This window comes from Camelus dromedarius, chromosome 4 (assembly GCF_036321535.1).
Source record: "Camelus dromedarius isolate mCamDro1 chromosome 4, mCamDro1.pat, whole genome shotgun sequence".
In the NCBI taxonomy this organism is placed as follows: domain Eukaryota; kingdom Metazoa; phylum Chordata; class Mammalia; order Artiodactyla; family Camelidae; genus Camelus; species Camelus dromedarius.
Genome location: NC_087439.1, coordinates 18,564,732 through 18,586,992, shown reverse-complemented (window position 1 = coordinate 18,586,992; position 22,261 = coordinate 18,564,732). Strand labels below are relative to the sequence as shown.

Genomic DNA, 22,261 nt, shown 5'->3' with positions numbered 1-22,261 from the left:
GATATGTATCGTATGATATTTGTCTTTCTCTGACTTACTTCATTTAGTATGATAACCTCTAGGTCTATCCATGTTACTGCAGATGGTATTATTTCAGTCCTTTTTATGGCTGAGTAGTATTCCATTGTGTGAAATATATATACACACGTATACATACTACATCTTCTTTATCCATTCATTTGTCACTGGGCATTTAGGTTGCTTCCATATCTTGGCTATTGTAAATAATGCTGCTGTGAACATTGCGTTGCATGTATCTTTTCAAACTAGAGTTTTCTCCAGATATATGCCCAGGGCTGGGATTGCTGGATCATAGGGTTACTCTATTTTTAGTTTTTTAAGGAATCTCCATACTGTTTTCCATAGTGGCTACACCAAATTACATTCCCACCAACAGTGTAGGGAGGGTTCCCTTTTATCCTCACCCTCTCCAGCATATATCATTTGTGGACTCTAGTGATGGCCATTCTGACTAGTATAAGTTGATACCTCATTGTAGTTTGTTTTTTTTTTTTTTAATTGAGTTATGGTCAGTTTTAATTGAAGTATTGTCAGTCACAACATTATATGATGTTGTGTTAGTTTCTGGTGTACAGCATAATAGTTCAGTCCTACATATACATACATATATTCATTTTTATATTCTTTGATTCACATATCTCTGATGATTAGCAATTCTGAGTATCTTTTCATGTACCTATTGGCCTCTATATGTCTTCATTGGAGAAATGTCTGTTTGGGTCTTCTGCCCATTTTCTGATTGGGCTGTCTGGGGGTTTTTTGATATTGAGTTGTCTAAGCTGTTTGTATATTCTGGAAATTAAGCCCTTGTCAGTCACATTGTTTGCAAATATTTTCTCACAGTCCATAGGTTGTCTTTTCATTTCATTTATGGTTTCCTATGCTGTACAAAAGCTTATGTGTTTAGTTAGGTCCCTTTTGTTTATTTTTGCTTTTATTTCTGTTGTCTTGGGAGACTGACCTAGGAAGTCATGGCTGTGATTTATGGCAGAGAATGTTTTGCCTATGTTCTCTTCTAGGAAGTTTATAGGGTCATGTATTGTGTTTAAGTCTTTAAGCCATTTTGAGTGTATTTTTGTGTATGATGTGAGGGAATGTTCTAACTTTATTGATTTATATGCAGCTGTCCAGCTTTCCCAACTCCACTTGCTAAAGAGATTGTCTTTTCTCCATTGTATATTCTTTCCTCCTTTGTCAAAGATTAATTGACCATAAGTGTGTGGGTTTATTTCTGGGTTGTCTATTCTGTTCTATTGATCCATATGTCTGTTTTTGTGCCAGTACCACACTGTTTTGATTACTGTAGCTTTGTAGTATTGTCTGAAGCCTGGCAGGGTTATGCCTCCAGCTTTGTTCTTTTTTCTCAGTCTTGCTTTTGTAATTCTGGGTCTTTTATGATTCCATATAAATTTTAAGATAATTTGTTCTAGTTCTGTGAAAAATGTCCTGAGTGATTTGATAGGATCGCATTAAGTCTGTAGATTGCTTTGGATAGTATGACCATTTTAACAACATTAATTCTTCCATTCCAGGAGCATGGGCTATCTTTCCATTTCTTTAAGTTATCTTTAATTTCCTTTACCAGTGTTTTATAGTTCTCAGTGTATAAGTCTGTCACCTCCTTGATCAGGTTTATTCCTAAGTATTTTATTTTTTTGGACGTGATTTTAAAAGGGATTTTTTTTAACTTTCCTTTTCTGATATTTCATTGTTAGTGCAAAGAAATACAATGATTTCTGTATGTTAATCTTGCATCCTCATACCCTTCTGAAATTGTTTATGAGCTCTAGTAGTAGTTTTTTGTGTGGAGTCTTTAGGGTTTTCTATATATAGTATCATGTCATCTTCATAAAGTGACAGTTTTACCTCTTCTCTTTCTATTTGGATCCCTTTTATTTCTTTTTCTTGTATAATTGCTAGGACTAGGACTTCCAGTACTATGTTGAATAGAAATGGTGAGAGTGGGCATCCGTGTCTAGTTCCAGATTTTAGCAGGAAGGCTTTCAACTTTTCACAATTGAGTTATATTATGTTGGCTGTAGGTTTGTCATAAACAGCTTTTATTATGTTCAGATATGTTCCCTCTATACCCACTTTGGGTATCATGGATGAATGTTGAATTTTATCGAAGGCTTTTTCTGCATCTATTGGGATGATCACGTGGTTTTTGTTCTCTGTCTAAGTCCTATTTCAAACCAACCCCACAGGAAGTCTGCAACCTAGTAAAGGTAAACTAACCTAAGGGCATGCTGACCAAGAGAAACAACCCCCATATTCCAAGTTACTTATCTTTTTCAATAATTTAATAAATAAGATTTTAGTGAATAAAGCAAGTAAATGTATTTCTAAAATATTCTAATTATCTAGTATTTAGTATAACCTTAATAAATGTTAAAGTCTAAAGAGCTTACAAATTTTGCCCTAATAAAAATAATTATAAAGTATCTCACAAAGCATAAAGTATTGTATACTAAGTAGATTATTATTATGAACAGTGACTCTCTTATCATTTATTTATTCATCCAGCAGCTACTGAGTATATACTTTGTGCCAAGCAGTATGTGAAGTTCTGGGGATGAAAGCACTCAGCCTAATGAAGGAGATGATGAGTTTCTACTAGTTATAAAAATGAAAGAGGTAGCTGTCCAGTTCTCCAACTTTGTGTTGGAGATCAGGTTTCTGTTAATTGATTAAAGGGAAGCACTACAACTTAGATATAGGGGGGTTGTGACAAATAATTCTATTTTACTATGAAGTGGAATGGAGTATCATTCTGATACTTTTTTTGGAAATGTCTGAGCTAAATGCTAAATGTGACTTATCAACTGGAAGAATAAAATTTTTTTTCCTGAATTAACTAAATAAGGTCTATTTCTTTCTTGTGCTTTCACAGGTTTTCCAGGCACAGTTGGAAATACTTCATAGGGTCACATTTTTTTAAGGATAGCTAAAAACCACTAGCTCATTCTTTGTGACCTAACTGCTTTTTAGCATGAAGTGTGTGCAATTAGTGTGAAAGAATATTGAGGAATTTTAACACCATAAAGGAACACCTTCTATAGCAGTTCCCAGCCAGGAGAGCAGCAAGAAATGAGATATGGCATGCTTGATGAAAAAAGGCAATGAAGGGACATTTGGAAAAAGAATGAGGAAAAGAAAGAGAGGTACAGTAGATTTGGACTGACTTTGGTCCTAGTGAGAGAAGTGGCCAAATTCTGTTAACAATTAGAATAACTCATTTCTTAATGTCCCCTTCTAATGAGTAAAGTGTTTAATGTTCATTACTGCATTTGATTCTTACTGCAGACCTCATTTTACAGAATATTGAAGTTTCTAGGTAAAGTGATTTGCCTAACAATAGCTTTCACGTGACAAAGAGAAGCCTTAAGCCAGATCCCAACAACCTAGAGATGTATGTAGGAATACTGTTATCCTCATTTTTTTAGGTGAAAAAACATACTATCTTGTTTGATTTTTAGCAAGTAGTTTCAGTTAAAGATGTATGCAAACATTGTTTCATGTTTAAGTCAACTGTAGATTGTTTTGCTTTCTTTTGAAGCGAAAGATAACAGGTTTTGTGTGCTTCTTGATATTTTTGGTAATCTCTCACTTTCAGATTTATGTGATCAGTTCGGCTGAACCCCGCCTGCCCTTGCAGCTGGACGATGCTGTTCGGCCTGAGGTGGAAGGAGAAGAGGTAAAAATTATATTTTGGAAATAGTGTGCTTCCTGTATATGTTTAGTTTGCAGAACATTGAAAACTTGATGTCCTACTTTTATATGAAGGGTACCTATGAATTGACTTGAGCTTCATTTTTATTTGAACATACTCTTACATTAATAGTTCTTAAACTTTTTGGTGTCAGGATTCCTATACACTCTTAAAAATAATTGACTCCACAAGCTTTTGTTTTTGTAGGTGTATCTACTGATATTTACTGTATTAGAAGTTGAAATAGAAAATTTTTAATATTTATTAATTTATTTTAACTTATTATAATACAACTATATTATGTGTCTATATTATTCCTATATAAATAATGAAAATAACAGTAACACTTTATGAAAAGTATTTTTGAAAACAAAAGGTAATTTAGTGTCGAGAGTGACATTGTATTACATGTCTACAAATCTTGGTAATGTCTAGCTTAATAGACAACAGTTAGATTTTCATATCTGCCTCTGCATTCATTCTGTTGTAATAGCACACATAATGAAGCCTTTGGAAAAATTCTCAATGAAGTCAGGAAAAAAATGAGAGTGAAAAAGTGTTACTATGAAAATAGGCTCGACTTAACAGACTCTGAAGGTGTCTTGGGGACCTTCAATGATGCCCAGAACATACTTTGAGAACCACTACTCTATGTTAGCTTTTATCTGTTCCTTTAGTCTTCAACTAGCATGTAAAATCCAGGAATCAGTGAAGGTGTGGGTAGTTAATTATTCTGATGTCCCGGTAATGAGTCAGGCTTTTTGGGGTGGGAGATGGAAAGAAAGCATTAACCTCAATTCATTCTCATTTCTCTTCTTTCCATCTCTCTCTTTCTTTTAACAATAACTTCTCTCTGGCCCTGCTTCTTGTTTCTCGGATCCTTGATCTGGGGTCATAACATTAACACACATGAACACATGTTGTCTCACTTAAAAATAAACATGACTTCTAAAAGTGTTTTTTGTGTTCTTTAAACAAAGCAGTAAAATCTGTTTTTTCATCTTTTTTTTTTCTTTAGGAAGGAAGAGCTACTGTTAACCAGGATACAAGATTAGACAACAGAGTCATTGATCTTAGGGTATGCCTCATTTGTTTAAGTGACGTGATTGTGCTGAAATCAAGGTGGGCAGAGATACCATGTCTTTCTCAGGCTCATAGAACTAATTGGCATTTGCCCATAGGTATTATGATATACAAAAAACAATTTACCTTTCTGACCGACCCTTCCCCTATAAAGAATTGTAGGCAGCAAGGACAGTCAAATAATACCACGGGATACTGACTTGCTTCATTTGAAAATGACAAAAGAACATGAAGCCAATAAATGGGCTTGCTTCCAGGTGATACCTGTTTCAAACAAGTTAGTCAGGAAGTGAAAACAACTGTTAATATCACTCAAAATTGTGAAAGAAGTTATGTGCACATTTTAGAACGACCAGGTGGAAATTAGTAGTTAATGCCTCAATCCTTTGAATTTGACCCAAGCACAGGATTAATAATAAAGAAGTAGTTGGCCCTGGTGGTTTATATAGTAATCTCATAGGTCTTCTGTTTCCCTTTCTGGTCTGGTTGCAAGTGAAAGAGTTCAGTGGTTTCATCATTGTAGTAAAACCAATGTCATCTCTCTTTCTTAATGTTTTGACCACATCTTCCTCCTTTACTTAAATAATCTACCTAAGGTTTAAATGCTTTGTCACCTTAAGAGTTCTTTCCCACTTTTCTACAGTTGTATGGGTCTGCCCTTGATGTGCACTCGTGTTTCCCCTGATTATTTGCTTTTTGTCTGCTTTTACCTTTTTCACTGTAATTTAGAGTATATAGAAAAGGCTAGCAGTAATCAAAAGTCCTCTTGATACTGCCTAGAAACCTCAAGTTTTTCATAATTTTGGCCACAGTAGTTAGACATCATACTGTATTTGCTATTTGTTCACATGAGTTATTGCTTATGCCTCTAGAATTTGGCCCTGAAGAATATTTTTCTTTGGCTCACATCATTTCTTTTTTAATTTAAATTTATTGCCATCATTGAAAAATGGAGGGTTTTCACATTAAATCTAGATGGCTTTTCTTAAAAAGTAGGAGGTGAACTCATCAATACTGGGCCCACATGGCAACATCAGCTAGCACTCTAGACAGGGTATTCTGTTCTCTGCTATGCCCTGCACCACCAGGAAGTACCATTCATTCATTCCATGTATGTTAATTTGTCTGGCCCTTGTAAGCATTCACTTTTTTAACCCCTACTTTGACTTTATATTTTGGGAAGCATTCTGTGTATTAGTGACTTGAAATTTTTTACACACCTTAGATTATATCTAAACTATTGTCTAATTTAACCCCAAACCAGTTCTTACATAGAGTCTCAGCAAAGTCAAGAATTCGAGAGGTTGAAAATAAAGAGCAAAATTGTCATTCTCCTTCTATAATATGAAAAATTCCAAGCTATATCCTTATGCTGAGTGTCATGTAACCTAATTTTCTTTCATATAATGAATTGTTTTCTCTATGAACTTTCCAGGCAGGTGGCCTGATTAAAAAAATACTCTATCTCAGTTAATGTGTCAAATTTATTTAATTAAATTTTATTATTGTCTTATAGACATCAACTAGTCAGGCAGTCTTCCGTCTCCAGTCTGGCATCTGCCATCTTTTCCGAGAAATTTTAATTAACAAGGGTTTTGTGGAGATCCAGACTCCTAAAATTATCTCAGGTATGCTTTAAGGTATTTCTTAATTTTTAAAAAATAAATTTGCTTTCCCCCAGGTTGCTTAATAAGTTTTTGTTTTGTTTTGCTTTTAATTTGAGAATCCCAAGTGTTTCTTAAGGTTTGTTGCCATGAGACAGTTTATTTTGAAGACTACTATGTAGCAGCCGTCATATGTCACTAACATCAGTAATACTAAATCCTCTTATTTCAGGAATCATTATATGATATTGATTACAAAAATGAGGCAGTAACACGTGAAACAAATTTTTTGTCCATATGAAGTACACCAGAAACTACTTTCATTATATAACTTTCCTTCTAAATTGGTATTGCGATTTGTTTTGTGTAAACTGCATTGTAAAATTACTAAATACTACAGATGGGAAAATCTCATTAATTCTCATTCTTATATGAGAAACTTATCTTTAATCATTTTACCCTATTTAGAGTTACTTAAATAACACTAAAAAGTATGTTATGAATTGTTTTCAGTTACCAATAAAAAGTTGAACATTACATTATTGATAATTAGAAAATTATTAGGAATATTCTTTTTTCCTTTAAAAAAATGTTTCACACCTGCAAAGTAGCTTTAATAGATTTGAAATTGATGCAGAAAAGGAGCATGCATATCCAAAGCAGTAAAATGAAGGTCTAACCAAAGAAGTAAGTCTGTCCTAAATGTAAACTATTTAGAATCAGGTATAAGACATATATAGATTATGGTTTCTCTGCAATTCTTGATATTCCAAGTTTTTTAAGTAAAGTACTTGAATCAAAAGTATAAACTATTTTTACTGGAAGTTTACATAGATAAGCTTGCAGTTGTTTATAATATTAAATGTTTGTATTTCAGCTGCCAGTGAAGGAGGAGCCAATGTATTTACTGTGTCATATTTTAAAAATAATGCATACCTGGCTCAGTCTCCACAGCTGTATAAGCAAATGTGTATTTGTGCTGATTTTGAGAAGGTCTTCTGTATTGGACCAGGTAAGGTTTTGACAGTTATGATTTTCTCAAAATTCATAAATTGTACTGTAGTAATGGTTTTAGAAACACATTTTACATACAGACATTTTGAAAGCTTGAATCCTTTTATATGCTGACTACATAAACACTAGACTTTGGGGTAAAAATGACAATTGCTTGGGTAGTCATTTTTTTTTTAATTGTATGCTCAGCAGTTCTTTGTACAGTTAAGCATCATTCATGTAAATGCAATCATAACCATTATATATTTCTATGGAAGAATGCTAAAGAAAAATTTTATCTTTCGAATATGTCATTTTTAAAATGCATGCTTTGAAAATACACCCCCTCTGAAATACACCTGAATATGTTATTTTACTATACTTAAGTGTAATTAGAACAGAATTAGCTCCCATTTGGACTGTCCTTTCAGCTCTCCAACAACACTAAAGAACAAGTAGTAGTTGCAATCTTCCAAATAATATATTTTGTTGTCCTTGATAGCCTCTTTACCTGTTGTGAGTTTACAGATATGCCACTGTGTATTTTGCTACCAACTTCATTCCAAAGCTGTTCTGTTTTACTATTACTGTTTGTATTGTTCTTAGTATTGATAATATGCTAAAGTCCATTAAAAATTATTACAAATGTCTGATATGTAATAGATTATATTATGATTTTTAAGATCTGTTTGCTGCAAGTCAAGCACGGACACACAATCATGTTGCAGATTCTTTTATGAAGCTAATTATAAGCAAAAACCAGCTTTACTTCATTGTTTAAAACTGACCGAGTTATTTTATATATGTACATTTTTTGAAAGCTTAATAAAAATTAAATACCTGCTAGAAGCTGGCAAGATCATTAATTTTCTGAATTTATTAATCAGTTACTTGTTGAACACCTGCTACATATACAGCCTTGCCTCAGGTACCATGTACATAGAAGAAGAAGAAGCACTTCTCAAATGTTAATGTGCGCATGAATCACTTGGGGATCTTGTTAAAATGCAGATTCTGACCAATAGGCTTGAGATTCTCACAGACTTCCAGGTACTGCTGATGATACTGATCAGACAGACCATGCTTTGAGTGACAAGAGAATAAACATTGTCCATGCTCCCAAGACAGAACAAGACATGCATACATATAGCAGTCACAGGGAGTAATCAACAGATTTTCACAGCAGATAATCAGATTGTGCTGTCCAATCAGCAAATTGGTGTTAATTATATCTTATAGATAGTATAAAAAGAGAGGGAAGGTGGAATTTGCTAGACTCACCATAAAAGAGAATTCAAACTGAAATGGGCTCTAAGGACAGAGTAGGATATATAGACAACGAAGATACCATTCTAGTCAGAGGAAGCTAGATGAGTAAACAGCATGGTGAAAATAAAAATGGTATTAAGTTATAGGAAATAAACTAGTTAGTATTAGGAAATGGGATATAAAGAGTAGGATTAAATTATGAAAGCATAAAGGTTTTAGACTTTTTGTCATTTTATGTCTTAACTATGGTAGTCATTTGGGAACCATTGTAAGTTACTGAGCCAAGGATGTGTTCTAGGAATATTAATCTTGCAGTGATGTGAAAGATGGAGCAGAGCTAGCATCAGGAAGACAGGAAAGGAGGAAAGGAGGGTGAGGATAATAAAAGCTGGACCAAGGTATTGGCTGGAATATGTATAATGTTATTTCATTTGTAGAGATTTCATTTAGCTTGAGTCAAGTTTTACTAAAATTGAGAACTCACTATATTGAATCTATCTTAATTATTGAGAAGATACTTCAAGGATCTTGCACTCCTTTGGGATTTTCATGAGCCTCACTTAATAATTTACATTTGCTACAGCTTTTATGTGACTTAGAATTTGTAATGAACTTGCCATCCAAGAGAATGCGGAAACAGATGGCCTATCAAAGATTTTTCCAACCTATAATGATAATGAAAAATAGTACTATTTGAGTACTAACAAACAGAATTTTATATTTAAATCCCAATTTCTCCAAAATTTGAAACACCATTGACTATTTATTTCTTTTATTGATGTTACAGTATTCAGGGCTGAGGACTCTAATACCCACAGACATCTAACTGAATTTGTTGGTTTGGACATTGAAATGGCTTTTAATTACCATTACCATGAAGTTGTGGAAGAAATTGCTGACACTTTAGTACAAATATTCAGAGGACTTCAAGAAAGGTAAAAGTATATATTTGATAGCCTTAGATGGATATAGTTTCAAATCAGTTTGTATTCTTCAAAATAAGGCAATTCTTAAAACATGTAAACTAAGTTTTTGTTGAATACACACACACACACACACACACACACACACACACACACACGTTAAATGATCAGTTAATTAGTGAAAATATCCACACTCAAAATAGTGCATCTGGATCCAAGTCAATTAGGGCTGCAGCTAATTAACCTAATTTTGGTGGGGAAGTTTACTAGGTTTTGAACAACCTAAGTAGATTTGCTTTTTCCTCTGTACTGACATCCTGAATGTCTCAGAAATAGAGCCTCTGTTACTTTTATAGCAGTTTATTATTTGGGAAGAAGTATGAGATAGTGGTTTATAGCTTGGATTCAGCTAGACCCAGGTAGCCTGAGATCACATCACAGGTCTGTTGTATGTCTGTGTGGGCCTTGTGCAAGTTACTTAACTCTCTGCCTCAGTTTCCCTCGCCATTATAAGTGAAGGTAATATTATCACTTACCTCAGGGGTAAAAAGTCCCTTCAGTCTTTCAGTTTCTAATCTTTACTGAATCTGTGTAAATTAAGCCTATGTCAGGAATGGTTAATTCTTAGATCAATTTATGTTTACACTGAGTGCTCAGTAGCTTAGAAACTACTATCCTGAAGGGACTTTCAGCTTATTTGGGCCTGGTGAATTGACCCATTTGTAGAAACTTATTAGACATGTTCTGGGACTCCAGAAAATTGAATTATGGAAAATGTTCATTTAGGTACACCCTCTAAACTAGCAAATAGTTTCTCCCTTAAAAGAGCATTGGAAGTTGTTTACTTGTGATGATGTTTACAATGGAGAAAAATAGGAAGAAGATAGAAAGCAAGTTAACTAGGATCAAGTCTTTATTTCCCCTTTGTCCATACTTGTGACAGTACTCCAAGTATTAAGTTGGATATAACAGATTTATCTAGTGCTTTGATAACTGACAAAGGACCATATTTGAAATTTTTATTTGAAGACCACTGATTTAACTATTGATTGATGTTTTTGTATATGCTTCATTGATACTTAAAGAGTTCAAAAATAGTATGAAACTTATTTACTCCATTGCAAGTCTGAGTAATTTCAAGAACACAGAAATTAATCATTGATCTTATAAAAATATTATAGCATAGTATTAATATTTCCAGGGACTCTCTGCATTGCATTATACCTTTGATGAATAGTTATTTGTAGACAGCCTTTTCCCCCCGTCATGATACTTACTTTCTTTCTTATTTTACAAACAATATGCGTTTATTGCAGACAACTAGAAATAAAATCATTAAGTAAAACTTAACAGTCACTCATAATCCCACAGAAATAACCATCATTAACATTTTGATGCATTTCCTCACAGTGTCTACATATTTTTTTAAAGGAAGTATAATTGACCTGCACGACTAAGTTAGTTCTGTTGCACAAGATAGTGATTCCATATTTCTGTACATTACAAAATGATTGCCATGCCATGTCTAGTTATCATCTGTCATCATACAAAGTTTCTACAATATAATTGACTGTATTTCCCCATGCTGTACATTTCATCCTCATGACTTTTTTTTTGGTAACTGGAAATTTATACCTCTCAATCTCCCTTAACCTATTTCACTCATCCTCCAAACCCCTCCACTCTGGTAACTACAAGTTTGTTCTCTTTCTATATGAGTCTGTTTTGTTATGTTTGTTAATTTGTTCTGTTTTTTTTAGATTCTGCGTGTAAATAAAATCATACAGTATTTGTCTTTCTCTGACTTATTTCATTTAGCATAATACCCTCTAGATCCATCCATGTTGTTGCAAATGGCAAGATTTCATTCCTTTTGTGGCTGAGTAAAAGTCCGTTGTGTGTGTATGTATGTATGTATATAAATATGTATCTTCTTTATCTGTGCATCTATCAAGGACACTTAGATTGCTTCCATATCTTGGCTATTGTAATCATAATGTTGGAATGACATAGGAGTGCACACATCTTTTCAAGGTAGTGTTTTTGTTTCTGCAGAAAAATATCCAGAAGTGGAACTGCTGGATCATATGATAGTTCTATTTCTAATTTTTTGAGGAAACTACTATTTTACATAGTGGCTGTATCAATTTATATTCATACCAGCAGTGCACAAGGGTTCCCTTTCCTCCACTTCCTCGCCAACACTTGTTATTTGTTGTCTTTTTGATAATAGCCATTCTGACAGGTATGAGGTGATATATCATTGTGGTTTTGATTTGCATTTCCCTGATGCTTAGTGATGTTGAGCATCTTTGCATGTGTCTGTTGGCCATCTATATGTCTTCTTTGGAAAAATGTCTATTCAGATCCTCAGCCCATTTAATCAGGTTGGTTTTTGTTTTTGTTTTTGTTTTTGTTTTGATGTTTAATTGTATGAGTTCTTTGTATATTTTGGATATCATGCCCATATCAGATATGTCATTTGCAAACATCTTTCATTCCGTAGGTAGCCTTTTCATTTTGTTGATAGCTTCCTTCGCTGTGCAAAAGCTTTCTAGTTTGATGTAGTCTCATTTGGGGTTTTTTTTCTTGGTTTTTGTTTCTGTTTTTTTGTTTTTGTTTTTTTTTTTTGCTTTTGTTTCTCTTGCCTGAGGAGACAGATCCAAAAAAATACTGCTAAGGCCAGTATCAATGAATATACTGCCTATGGTTCTTCCTACTCTACCATCTTGACCACTCCTCCCAGCCTTTTTCTTTTAACCTTTGTTCTTTGAAACATTTCAACATATTTTATTTTAGTTTTATTCAGATAGTCTGTGGAACAACTAATGTTTCCTATAAAACAAAATATCTTTGAAACTACAATGAAGGTACAGAGCTTTTCTCATTTTCTTTTTACATTTATAATTCAAGGAAGTTTATGAAACTTGTTGTTTTAAGTATTGATATCTTATCTTCTTAATGTTGGAATATGGAATTCCCACTTTGATTTTTGTAACAACAGACCAAGCACAAAATGGGCCATTGGGATTAATCAAATCTCTACTTAAAAATGAGAGATTCTGACACTGTTATCACTGGACTTTATTGGTAGACTTAAGGTAGAAGCTTGGAAATAAAAGTCTTTCTATATTCTGTGTCATTTAGGAATTTTAAGTTTCCATGTCAGTTGTAAATTGAGTTATCTGACTTACGTCTTGTCCCTCTCATGTTTATCATTAAAATGTCTCTTACAGAAGATTATACACATGTATTTTAAAATTTTGATATTCATGTGTTTGTATTACCATTGATTAACATGAATGGGGGTTAATATCCAAAACAAAGCAGCGCAATTTAAAAATTAATTATTGGGGTCTTTTTATCCCTTCTTATCAAGACTTGAATAAATCAATGGCTAAACTTTATTGCTTCCATTAAAATCTTTAAGACTAGTCAGGAAGTGGTAGTGTTTTAATTTCTACTGTTTTCATAAAATGTAAACATACTTTTTTCAATGCTGTTAATTATGGAAAATTTCAAAACTCATACAGAGGTAGACTAGCCTAATGTACCTCCATATACCCATAACCTGATTTCAACCATTGTCTACCCATGACCAACTTTGTTTTACCCATTTCTCCCACCCCTTGTTACTTTGAAGCAAATCTCAGCTATTGTTTCATCCATACTTTAGTAAATATTTGTCTTGTGCCTACTGTTTAGAAGGTAGACAGTATACCATAGTGATTATTAAAGTGGGAAAGAAATAGGCACTCTCCTAAACAAACTTACAGTATAATGGGAATGGGGAAGACAAGCAAGTATTCATTAGTTTGGTCTTCCTTGATGATAACAGGTGTTGTTAAAGAATTTAAAAAGTCACTTTTTTAAATATCTCATAAAGTGGGTATTTTATGTTTCTAACAGTGTTAGCTGATATGAATTATAAAGAAAGTTTTTCATCCTTTAATGCCACCTTGGTGACAAACAAGAGATTGAGAAAAGGTGTTAAATATAAATTTTTAACTTAAATAATTTCTTGATAACACTTTTTTCTGGTACATACAGTGATTCAGAGAATGATTTTATGTGACATAAATAGGTGTTCAATAACTGCCGGATGTTTTTTCTTAGCTGCTGTTACTACTACTGAAGAGATTGAAAGTCTCCAAGGCAATTTCTACACTGAAGCTGATTTTACACAAAAGAGCTTTGCTCTGAAAGCATTTCCTTTTGAGTTATCTCTGAATTCAAAATTATTATCAATGGAGCCATAGAACAGATAGTGCATACAGTAGGCTCTTGGGTCCATGTCAACTGGCTGCTTGAGAACAGGCTGCCTAGACAGCTTGGGAGGCCCATGGCAATGAGTGGGTTCAGCTGGAAAGGGCATGTTTCCACCCTGGAACCTGCTCAGGTTGCCCTCTTCTCATCATTACATATTTAGTGACTCCTGTGAAATGTTAAAAGTGTTGTTTCTTTGTTTTAAAAAAATGTTTTCAGTGTATGGAAGAAAAAAGCTGTATGTTCTTTATTTCACCAGTAATGGTAAAAAAATTTTTTTTAGTTTATGTATTGCCACAGTGACCTCCTGTGGTGAAAATACTTATTTCATACATTTTTATTAACTCATATAATCATTGTACAAATAGGTTTCAAACTGAAATTCAGACGGTGAATAAACAATTCCCATGTGAGCCCTTCAAATTTTTGGAGCCAACTCTAAGACTAGAGTATTGTGAAGCATTGGCTATGCTTAGGGAAGCTGGAATCGAAATGGGAGATGAAGAAGATCTAAGGTTTGTTTGTCTTTGTGATTTTTAAAACTTTAGTAATTAGGTTTAAAATATGAAAGAATAAATATTTATTAATGAATAATTCTTTTAACCCTGTTGATAAACTTCAGTTTTATTAACGTTGTTATATAGTGTTATGTTTTGTTCAATGTGTGATCTGAAATAAAAATATTTAATGTGGTTTACTTAAGCTTCAGTATTTTTGTTTATGAACATTATTTTTGTCCATAGGTACCCCCCCATTTATCATGCTTTAAAGAATATAGGGCCTTTTGCCTGTGATTTTTATCATCTAATATGTTATCTTTCTTTCTAAATCAATTGTGTTAGAAAAGATAGACAGCAGTTTAAATCTGCCCCCATAAAGGATTAGGATGTAAGACATTGAAGATCTCTGAAAGTTATAAAAGTTACTATTCTTTATTTGATATACTGTATTATATTATCTCAATTCAGATCAAACAACTTTCAATTTTAAAACAAATGATATGGTTTAACAAAGGTTATAAATTACTGTCTACTTATATTTTATTCAAGGATTCTTAAGTTAAAATAATTAAGCCAACACTACAGTTCATATCAGTGTAGGAAGGAAGGGATGGATGATTATTGTTATTTTTTAGGATTTTTTTTAAAACATTTCACTCAAAAGTCTTCATTTACTTTTATTTATTTAACAAATATGTACATATATGTGTATGTATATATGTATATGTTTTAAGCATCCTGTACATTGCTAAATATTTTCAGGAAAACCATAAATTCTATAATGACTTTTAAGTTAAGCAATATTTTCTTAAGATTTTGAAATTTTTTCTTAAACAGTATAGAAGTTAAAGTAGCAACCTCCTGGCCATAGAAATATAATTGGTCTACATAAACAGTTATGTTTTACTTGGAAATACTGATTTTTGTTTTATAACCTGTGATAAAGACCAACAAAAAGGAGAGACCATTTTGAAGTAGAACCATTTACTGACAAGTATAGTCTGTGTTGGTGTAGTGAACTTCTATTATATCTAATTATAGGAAACTACTTCATGTTATTTCTGAATCAGTGAATTGCAAAATTCTGTTTATGCTTTTATTTAAATATCATCGAGCAGCACCTACTAACTGTCCCAGGTGCATCCTTAAGTAGTTTTAGTGGTACTTGGTTTTTTAAAAAGGAACAGAATAGAAACTGTATATTTTGGCTACATTTTTCATCCTTTGAGAACTTCAAATAGAAGAGGTGCCTTATTAACTTAAAACTCTCGTAAGTTGCCATTCGATCTTCAAACACCTGATTTCCTATTTCTTTTTCAGTACACCAAATGAAAAACTGTTGGGTCGTTTGGTAAAGGAAAAGGTAGGACTCTTGTACATGCTGAATTTCTTTTTCTAAATCTGAAACATATCCTGGTACTAAAGAACAGCTGGAAGAAGCTAATCTCCCTAGAATGGTAATATTCCAGAATAACCAGGGGGGTCAGTACTTTTTAAAAATCCTTAGAAAAATAAAAACTGTTCAGACTTTGTCCAGATGGTATAATTAGCTCAGTATTTGATTTTTGTATTAAGTTGTACTGAGGTATCTCTAAAAGTAGTATCTAGGTCTAACTGTCAGATTAGTTAGAAGGGGACCTCAAGATGATTTGAAATTATTTAGAAATAGTCTTCCCTGAGTACCCTTGCTGACTGATGGGACTAGAGGGTGAATGAATTTCCTCTGTGCCTCTTACGGGAAAGATACTTTCCTGTCTTGTTTTCTAAAACTCCAAAGAGGAGGAAAGCTAAACTTGATGTGGTCTTTAAGGAAATTAAGAGAATTGTGTAATTGAATGAAAATAGTCCTTGAGCTCCTCCTGCTGGTTGCACTTGAAACTGTTCAACTGACTGGAGAACTAACATGTTTGTGAAACTACACATTAGTGAGTTTATACCTTTAAAATGCTGTTTCAGTGGGGCTAATTCCAATTTGTCACCTTTGTTGACATTCCGTCTACACTCAGTTTTAGGGAAAATGTTTGACACCGAAACAGTTCAAATGTGAATGGTTTCTTTTTAATTAAACATAGGTTAGATAGTAAATATTCTTTCTAACAAAAGTGTCATAATTTCATGTATATGTTATTTACTTCAATTGTAGTTTTCATTTGAAGGAAACTATCAAATCTATTTTAGATATCTAAATGAAAATTTTAATTGTTGGGGAAATAATCAAGGTTTTTTGAAAATGAATAGAGTAAAAGATGTCCGTTTCTCCCAAAATAATTTATAGAGTTAACGTAGTTTTTGTAAAACCCAAAGAGATTGGGATGATTTAACAAAAACAGTTATAAAATGCATCCGAAAAACTAAGTGGACTAGAATTGCAATGGGAAAAATGAAAATCAAAGAAGTTTATCACAGCATAATTTCTGATGGGAAAGAAATTGGAAAGAGATGACATGTCCAAAAAAAGAAAAAGAAAAATGCATATTTGAACTATGATTGACTAGTCAATAGCTTCTAAAAATTAAGTATATTAGAAGAATTTATAACATCGTGGCAAAATACTGTAGGATACAGATGTTACTTGAAAGAAGCAGAATAGTTACTATACACAGAGCTTAATTACAGTAATTTTAAAGGACAAAACTTATATATAAAAAGACAGTTAATTACCAAAATGTTAGACTTCTTTTTACTCTCAGTAAACTTTTAAAAAATTTATTTTAATCATATTTATTCTTTTTACAGTATGATACAGATTTTTATATTCTTGATAAATATCCATTGGCTGTAAGACCTTTCTATACCATGCCTGACCCAAGAAATCCTGTAAGTAATTTGATATTAAATACCTATTTTGGGGAAGATGGAAAACTTTATTTTCACTGTGTCTAATTGTACAATGGGAGTAAGGGTTTTCAGTAGTAACTTGCAGTTTTGATAGACATATTGTTAGGGGGGAAGGTATAGCTCAAGTGGTAGAGTGCATGCTTAGCATGCACAAGGTCCTGGGTTCAATTTCTAGTACTTCCTCCAAAAATAAACAAACCTAACTACTGCCCCCCTGCTGCCAAAATAAAATAATACAATGATAGACATATTGTTATTTATCACTACTAGTTTCTGTCAATTCAGATCGAAATAATATTGTGGAATTTGAATATTCTAGCAAATTAGTCCCCAAAACCTATATTAAAAATTATTTTCATGTGTCATTTTTAAAGATAAATGAGGAAGAAACACCATATAAATAATAAATGTTACTAAAAGGTTTGAAGACTTTACCAAATCATTTTATCATTGACCTTGAACTAAGAATTCACATTCTGTCTTGATAGTTAATCTAAATAATGTCTTGTGGGCTTTTGCTGTTTTTCCTTTGCACTGGTTCCCAAACTTCAGTGGGCATCAGAATCACTTGGAGGGCTTTTAAAACACAGATTTTTGGGGCCCATCACCAGACTTTTTGATTAGTTGTTCTGGGGTGGGGCTTAATCATTGGTATTTCTAACAACATAATACTGAGGCTACCAATCCAGGAATCACACTTTGAGAACCACTTGTTTAGTGAAAGACAAGGAAAGTAAGTTAAAACCTGATAAGGAATAGGTTATAAACTGTGGTAAATTAATGTCCAGTTTACTTCCCTTAAAATAAAGACGTTTTAAAAATTAAAAAGACTTAACACTTCTTGATAATATGAAGTTCCAAAAGTGACCCCAAAGTCACTTAAAAACATTTCAGATGATTCAGATGAAATAAGAACCTTCTTAAAAGAAGATACAGTGTTCTGATTTATTATTGGAAGGTGTGGGAGAAGGGGAGCATAAAATCTGGTAGAGGCAAGGAAGAAGTTGATTTAACACTCACTAGTTTACTCCTGTTTTAGAGAAACAAATCATGTTCATTGGAGTGGGTTGCATCATTAATTGTAGGAAAAATGGATTTACTCTTCATGCAACAGAGTGTGTTTTTCCACATATGGGTGATGGAAATAAGATGATAGCCACTTGAGTGGTATTTTTTTATTTGTTTTTCCTGCAGAAACAGTCCAACTCTTATGATATGTTCATGAGAGGAGAAGAAATACTGTCAGGAGCTCAAAGAATACATGATCCTCAGCTGCTGACAGAGAGGGCCTTACATCATGGAATTGGTAAACAACTTAAATATGTTTAGGAGGGTCATGTATATTCTGAAAATACATTTTAAACCCTTTATAAAGACTTTTCAGAAACACATTCATTTGTTTTAATCTTTGTTGTACAGTAATTGCTTTTGTAATTTTTTTAAGCTAAATAAGATGATAAATTTTGTTTTCTGTTTGTTTGTTTTATATTTGTTTGTTTTGTAGATTTGGAGAAAATTAAGGCATACATTGATTCCTTCCGCTTTGGAGCCCCTCCTCATGCTGGTGGAGGCATTGGTAATATTCCTTTAATATTACGACTAATATTTCCAACCCAGATTTCACTTGGCAAAGTGTTCTTTCAGTTCTGACTTAATTTCTTCAGTATTAGACTCCAAAAAGTAAATTTTATATATTGTTATTGCTTACAAATAAGTCCGTAAGTGCTGAGTGTAATATAAATTTGAATTGTAAGAACTTTTTTTGAATTGTAAGCATTTTTTAAAGTGAGTTATGACTAAATGAAAATTTGACTTTGAATATTCTGTTTTCTCTCTGTATTCATGAGTTCATTCAGATTAGCCCAAATTAAAGCTCTCCCTCGAGTAAGTTCAGATTGCTGCTAATTGTTTTTGTTGAAATAGAACATTTATTGATTTTTAGGACCACTTCTAGAGTATATGTAAGATACTACTCTGTGATTTAAAATGAGTAAATATTTAACTGAGCTCTTGGATGTCCATATCAAAAACTCTTGAAAAGAATTCTGAATTTATAGTTTTGTCAAAGTTTTTGTTTATTTTTTGCTTTCAGTTTTTTGGTGAACAGGTAATAGAAATTTTTCAAATTCAAAACATACAGAAGAGTATAGGAAACTTGTTTCTAGTTTTCTATTTACCTTTGCAAAGATAATCTTTGCATATGCAAAACTACATCCACTTTTTAACATATTTTTATACAAATTGTAGTATATAAACCACTCTGTACATTGCATTTTTCACTTACTGTATTTTGTAACTTGTTCCTTATTATACTTAGCTTTTTTTAGACTCCATTGAAAGGAGGATGCTTGATAATCCTGTTTAACCAGCTTCCTATTGGTAGACATGTAGGCTGATACCAGCCTTTTGTTATTACAAACAATGCTACATTGAATATATACATAGTTTAAGTTTTAATGGAACTTTATGACTATTTTCTCTTAGAGTATTGAGTAATGTGCATTTTGCATGATAGTTTACAAATTTTTTTGACTAGTTGACAGTGTAAGTTTCAATCTTGCTTGTGAAGTATACTTGAATGATTATCAAAATACCGATCTATTTTTGATAATTCACATTTGGGAGAAAGATGAGATAATGGTGATTTTTTTAATTAGTATTAGATTACTATAATACAAGGTTCAAATTTACATCTGCAGATTTTTTTTGTAAGGAATAGCAATAAAAATATTAATTCTCATATTACTATTTTAGATATTAAATATATTCCTTTAAACTTGAAAGTTATAACTATATAAAAATATTCTTTGACCTTGCCTATTTTGTATGATGTATTGGTCTGCTGCAACTTCAGAGAAACAGATAAATTACACACAAAAAGTTTCACTTGCTGTGTTTCTTACATATTATTTATTCTTAATTCTTGTCAGCAATATAGTATTTAAGTCACATGTCAAACTAAGAGTCTTCTACACTCAAAACCTTCAGTACAACAATGTATTCTAAAGGAAGGGGGAGGGTGTATAGCTCAGTGGTAGAGTGTGTGCTTAGCTTGCATGAGGTCCTGGATTCAATCCCCAGTACAATCAATCAATCAATCAATCAATAACCTCCCCCTCCAAAAAAAAAGAAATAGTTTTTTATCCTAAAATAATGGATTTTAGAGTCTTTTATGCTAGAAATCACCATGCTACATGTATATTGAATTATTGGTACTTCCATTAATCAAATTTCTTTAAAAAGTTTATGACTCTTATCTTAACCACTGATGGCGTGGACTGCGTAATTAGAATCTGGTCTCATTTGAAAACATATATATAAATTTTTGTAGTTCATATTTCACAGAACCCATACAATTTAAAGATAGCTCATTTACTCTTTCCCACATACAACATCATCTGTATTTCTGAATCAGAACCAAAATATTCCATTTTAAACTCAAAATAATAGTCATTTTCCTTCCTAACAAGGAAGAGTATTTTGTTGATCAGTGATATTACGTTGGTAGTTTTCAATAAGTAAGACCCTAAGAGGTTTTCAGAAAATGAATTGATGATTATTTTGTTTTCCCAGGGTTGGAACGAGTGACTATGCTGTTTTTGGGACTGCACAATGTTCGTCAGACCTCAATGTTCCCCCGTGATCCCAAACGACTCACTCCTTAAAGTGAAGTGCTGCTTTTAATTCTTTCCAGTAACCTGCTATTGATCAGGCTATACTTTAGGTACTTAAAATATGCAAAAGAATAAATGTCTTATCTAAAGTGCCACAATTACTTTTGGATTAATTTAGTGTAGGTTCCTTTAAAAGAGAACATTTTTATAACTTTAAACATTCTTTAGTATGAAATGGTAGAATATTCTAATGAAAAATTCATATTGTTATGTTAAAAATTCATACTGCATTACTACAATAGTTAGCAATTTTAAACAGTTGATATTGTATAAAGTTTTTTCTATATTACAGTGGCTACAATATTAATGTCTTAAATTTTCAATATTTGATCTTATTTTTTTTAATTCTGATGTTGAGATAACAATTTTAGGGAAGTATCTGAGATTTTAATGTATGTGTAATTGGCATATCTTGGAAAATTAGGCAGAAAGTATCAATTCGTAAAAATTGTGCCCAGAAATCATGTAAAGCAGGTGAGAATACTGGTTAGAAAATATTCAATGTAATACTGTATTAAATTGTTAAATTCTAAACCTGAATTTCAATAAAATTTTGAAGCTAATTATAGTTCTGTCATGGCAGTATGATTTTATAACTGGTTCTTGGCATTTTTAATTTAGGAAAAGAAAAAATATACAACTGGTTTATGTAAATGCCTAAAAGCAAATGAAAACTTGATATACTCATAATATGTATTCATTTCAAGTTATAAGTCAGATGGGGGTAAGGATAGAGTTCTTAAAGCTAAAAGCCTGAGTTAATAGTTTATTTCACATAGATTAAGAAATATTGCAAAATTTTCTTGTTTTGTTTTAACCGGTACTGGTGTGTTCAGTGAACGTCACTAAAAGGCACTCCCATTTCCCTCTCAAAAAGAAATTTCTATGTAATGAATACAGTTACAAACACTTTTCCTGGATTATTAAATATGTTGATCCTAAAGATAATTTTATGGTGAAGCACACATAATGGTCAGGAACAAAACAATGTAACACAGATATTTTCCTATAGGAAAAGGAAAAATAATACAGAAAAGTAAGAGGCTCAGAAAGGTAGGCCATTACCCCTGGACCATAAACATCTGCCTGTTATTTTTGAAGTTAATTTATTTTACCATCTAGATTATGATCTCTGAGAGTAGAGACTCAATTTTTTTATTTTTCTTTCATAACCTACCAGATTATCTGGTAATGTTGAATACATTTAAGCCATACCAAGAATAAAATGGACTACTGTCTGTCTTTTTCTGTGTTGCATAATCCCCAAGCCCCAAAATAGTATAGTAACAATGGCCCTAGAGCTGTTCTTTTCATGTTCATAGAATAAAAGCTACTTTCAAAATAAATGGTTTATAAAGTCTTAGAATGATGTAATCTT

At 32.4% G+C, this 22,261-nt stretch overlaps 1 protein-coding gene across 1 annotated transcript in view; it reads left to right on the top strand.

Moving 5' to 3' along the window:
* DARS1 (aspartyl-tRNA synthetase 1) overlaps positions 1-21,446 on the top strand; it is a 55,004-nt gene extending 33,558 nt beyond the window's left edge. The window contains exons 6-16 of the mRNA XM_010983957.3: positions 3,638-3,718; positions 4,752-4,811; positions 6,333-6,444; positions 7,298-7,432; positions 9,470-9,617; positions 14,240-14,386; positions 15,692-15,734; positions 17,108-17,188; positions 18,404-18,515; positions 18,714-18,785; positions 20,783-21,446. Of these exons, the coding sequence (XP_010982259.1) occupies positions 3,638-3,718; positions 4,752-4,811; positions 6,333-6,444; positions 7,298-7,432; positions 9,470-9,617; positions 14,240-14,386; positions 15,692-15,734; positions 17,108-17,188; positions 18,404-18,515; positions 18,714-18,785; positions 20,783-20,874 (1,083 nt within the window). The 3' untranslated portion in view covers positions 20,875-21,446. The remainder of the gene's footprint in view (positions 1-3,637; positions 3,719-4,751; positions 4,812-6,332; positions 6,445-7,297; positions 7,433-9,469; positions 9,618-14,239; positions 14,387-15,691; positions 15,735-17,107; positions 17,189-18,403; positions 18,516-18,713; positions 18,786-20,782) is intronic.
* The last annotated feature ends 815 nt before the right edge of the window (positions 21,447-22,261 follow it).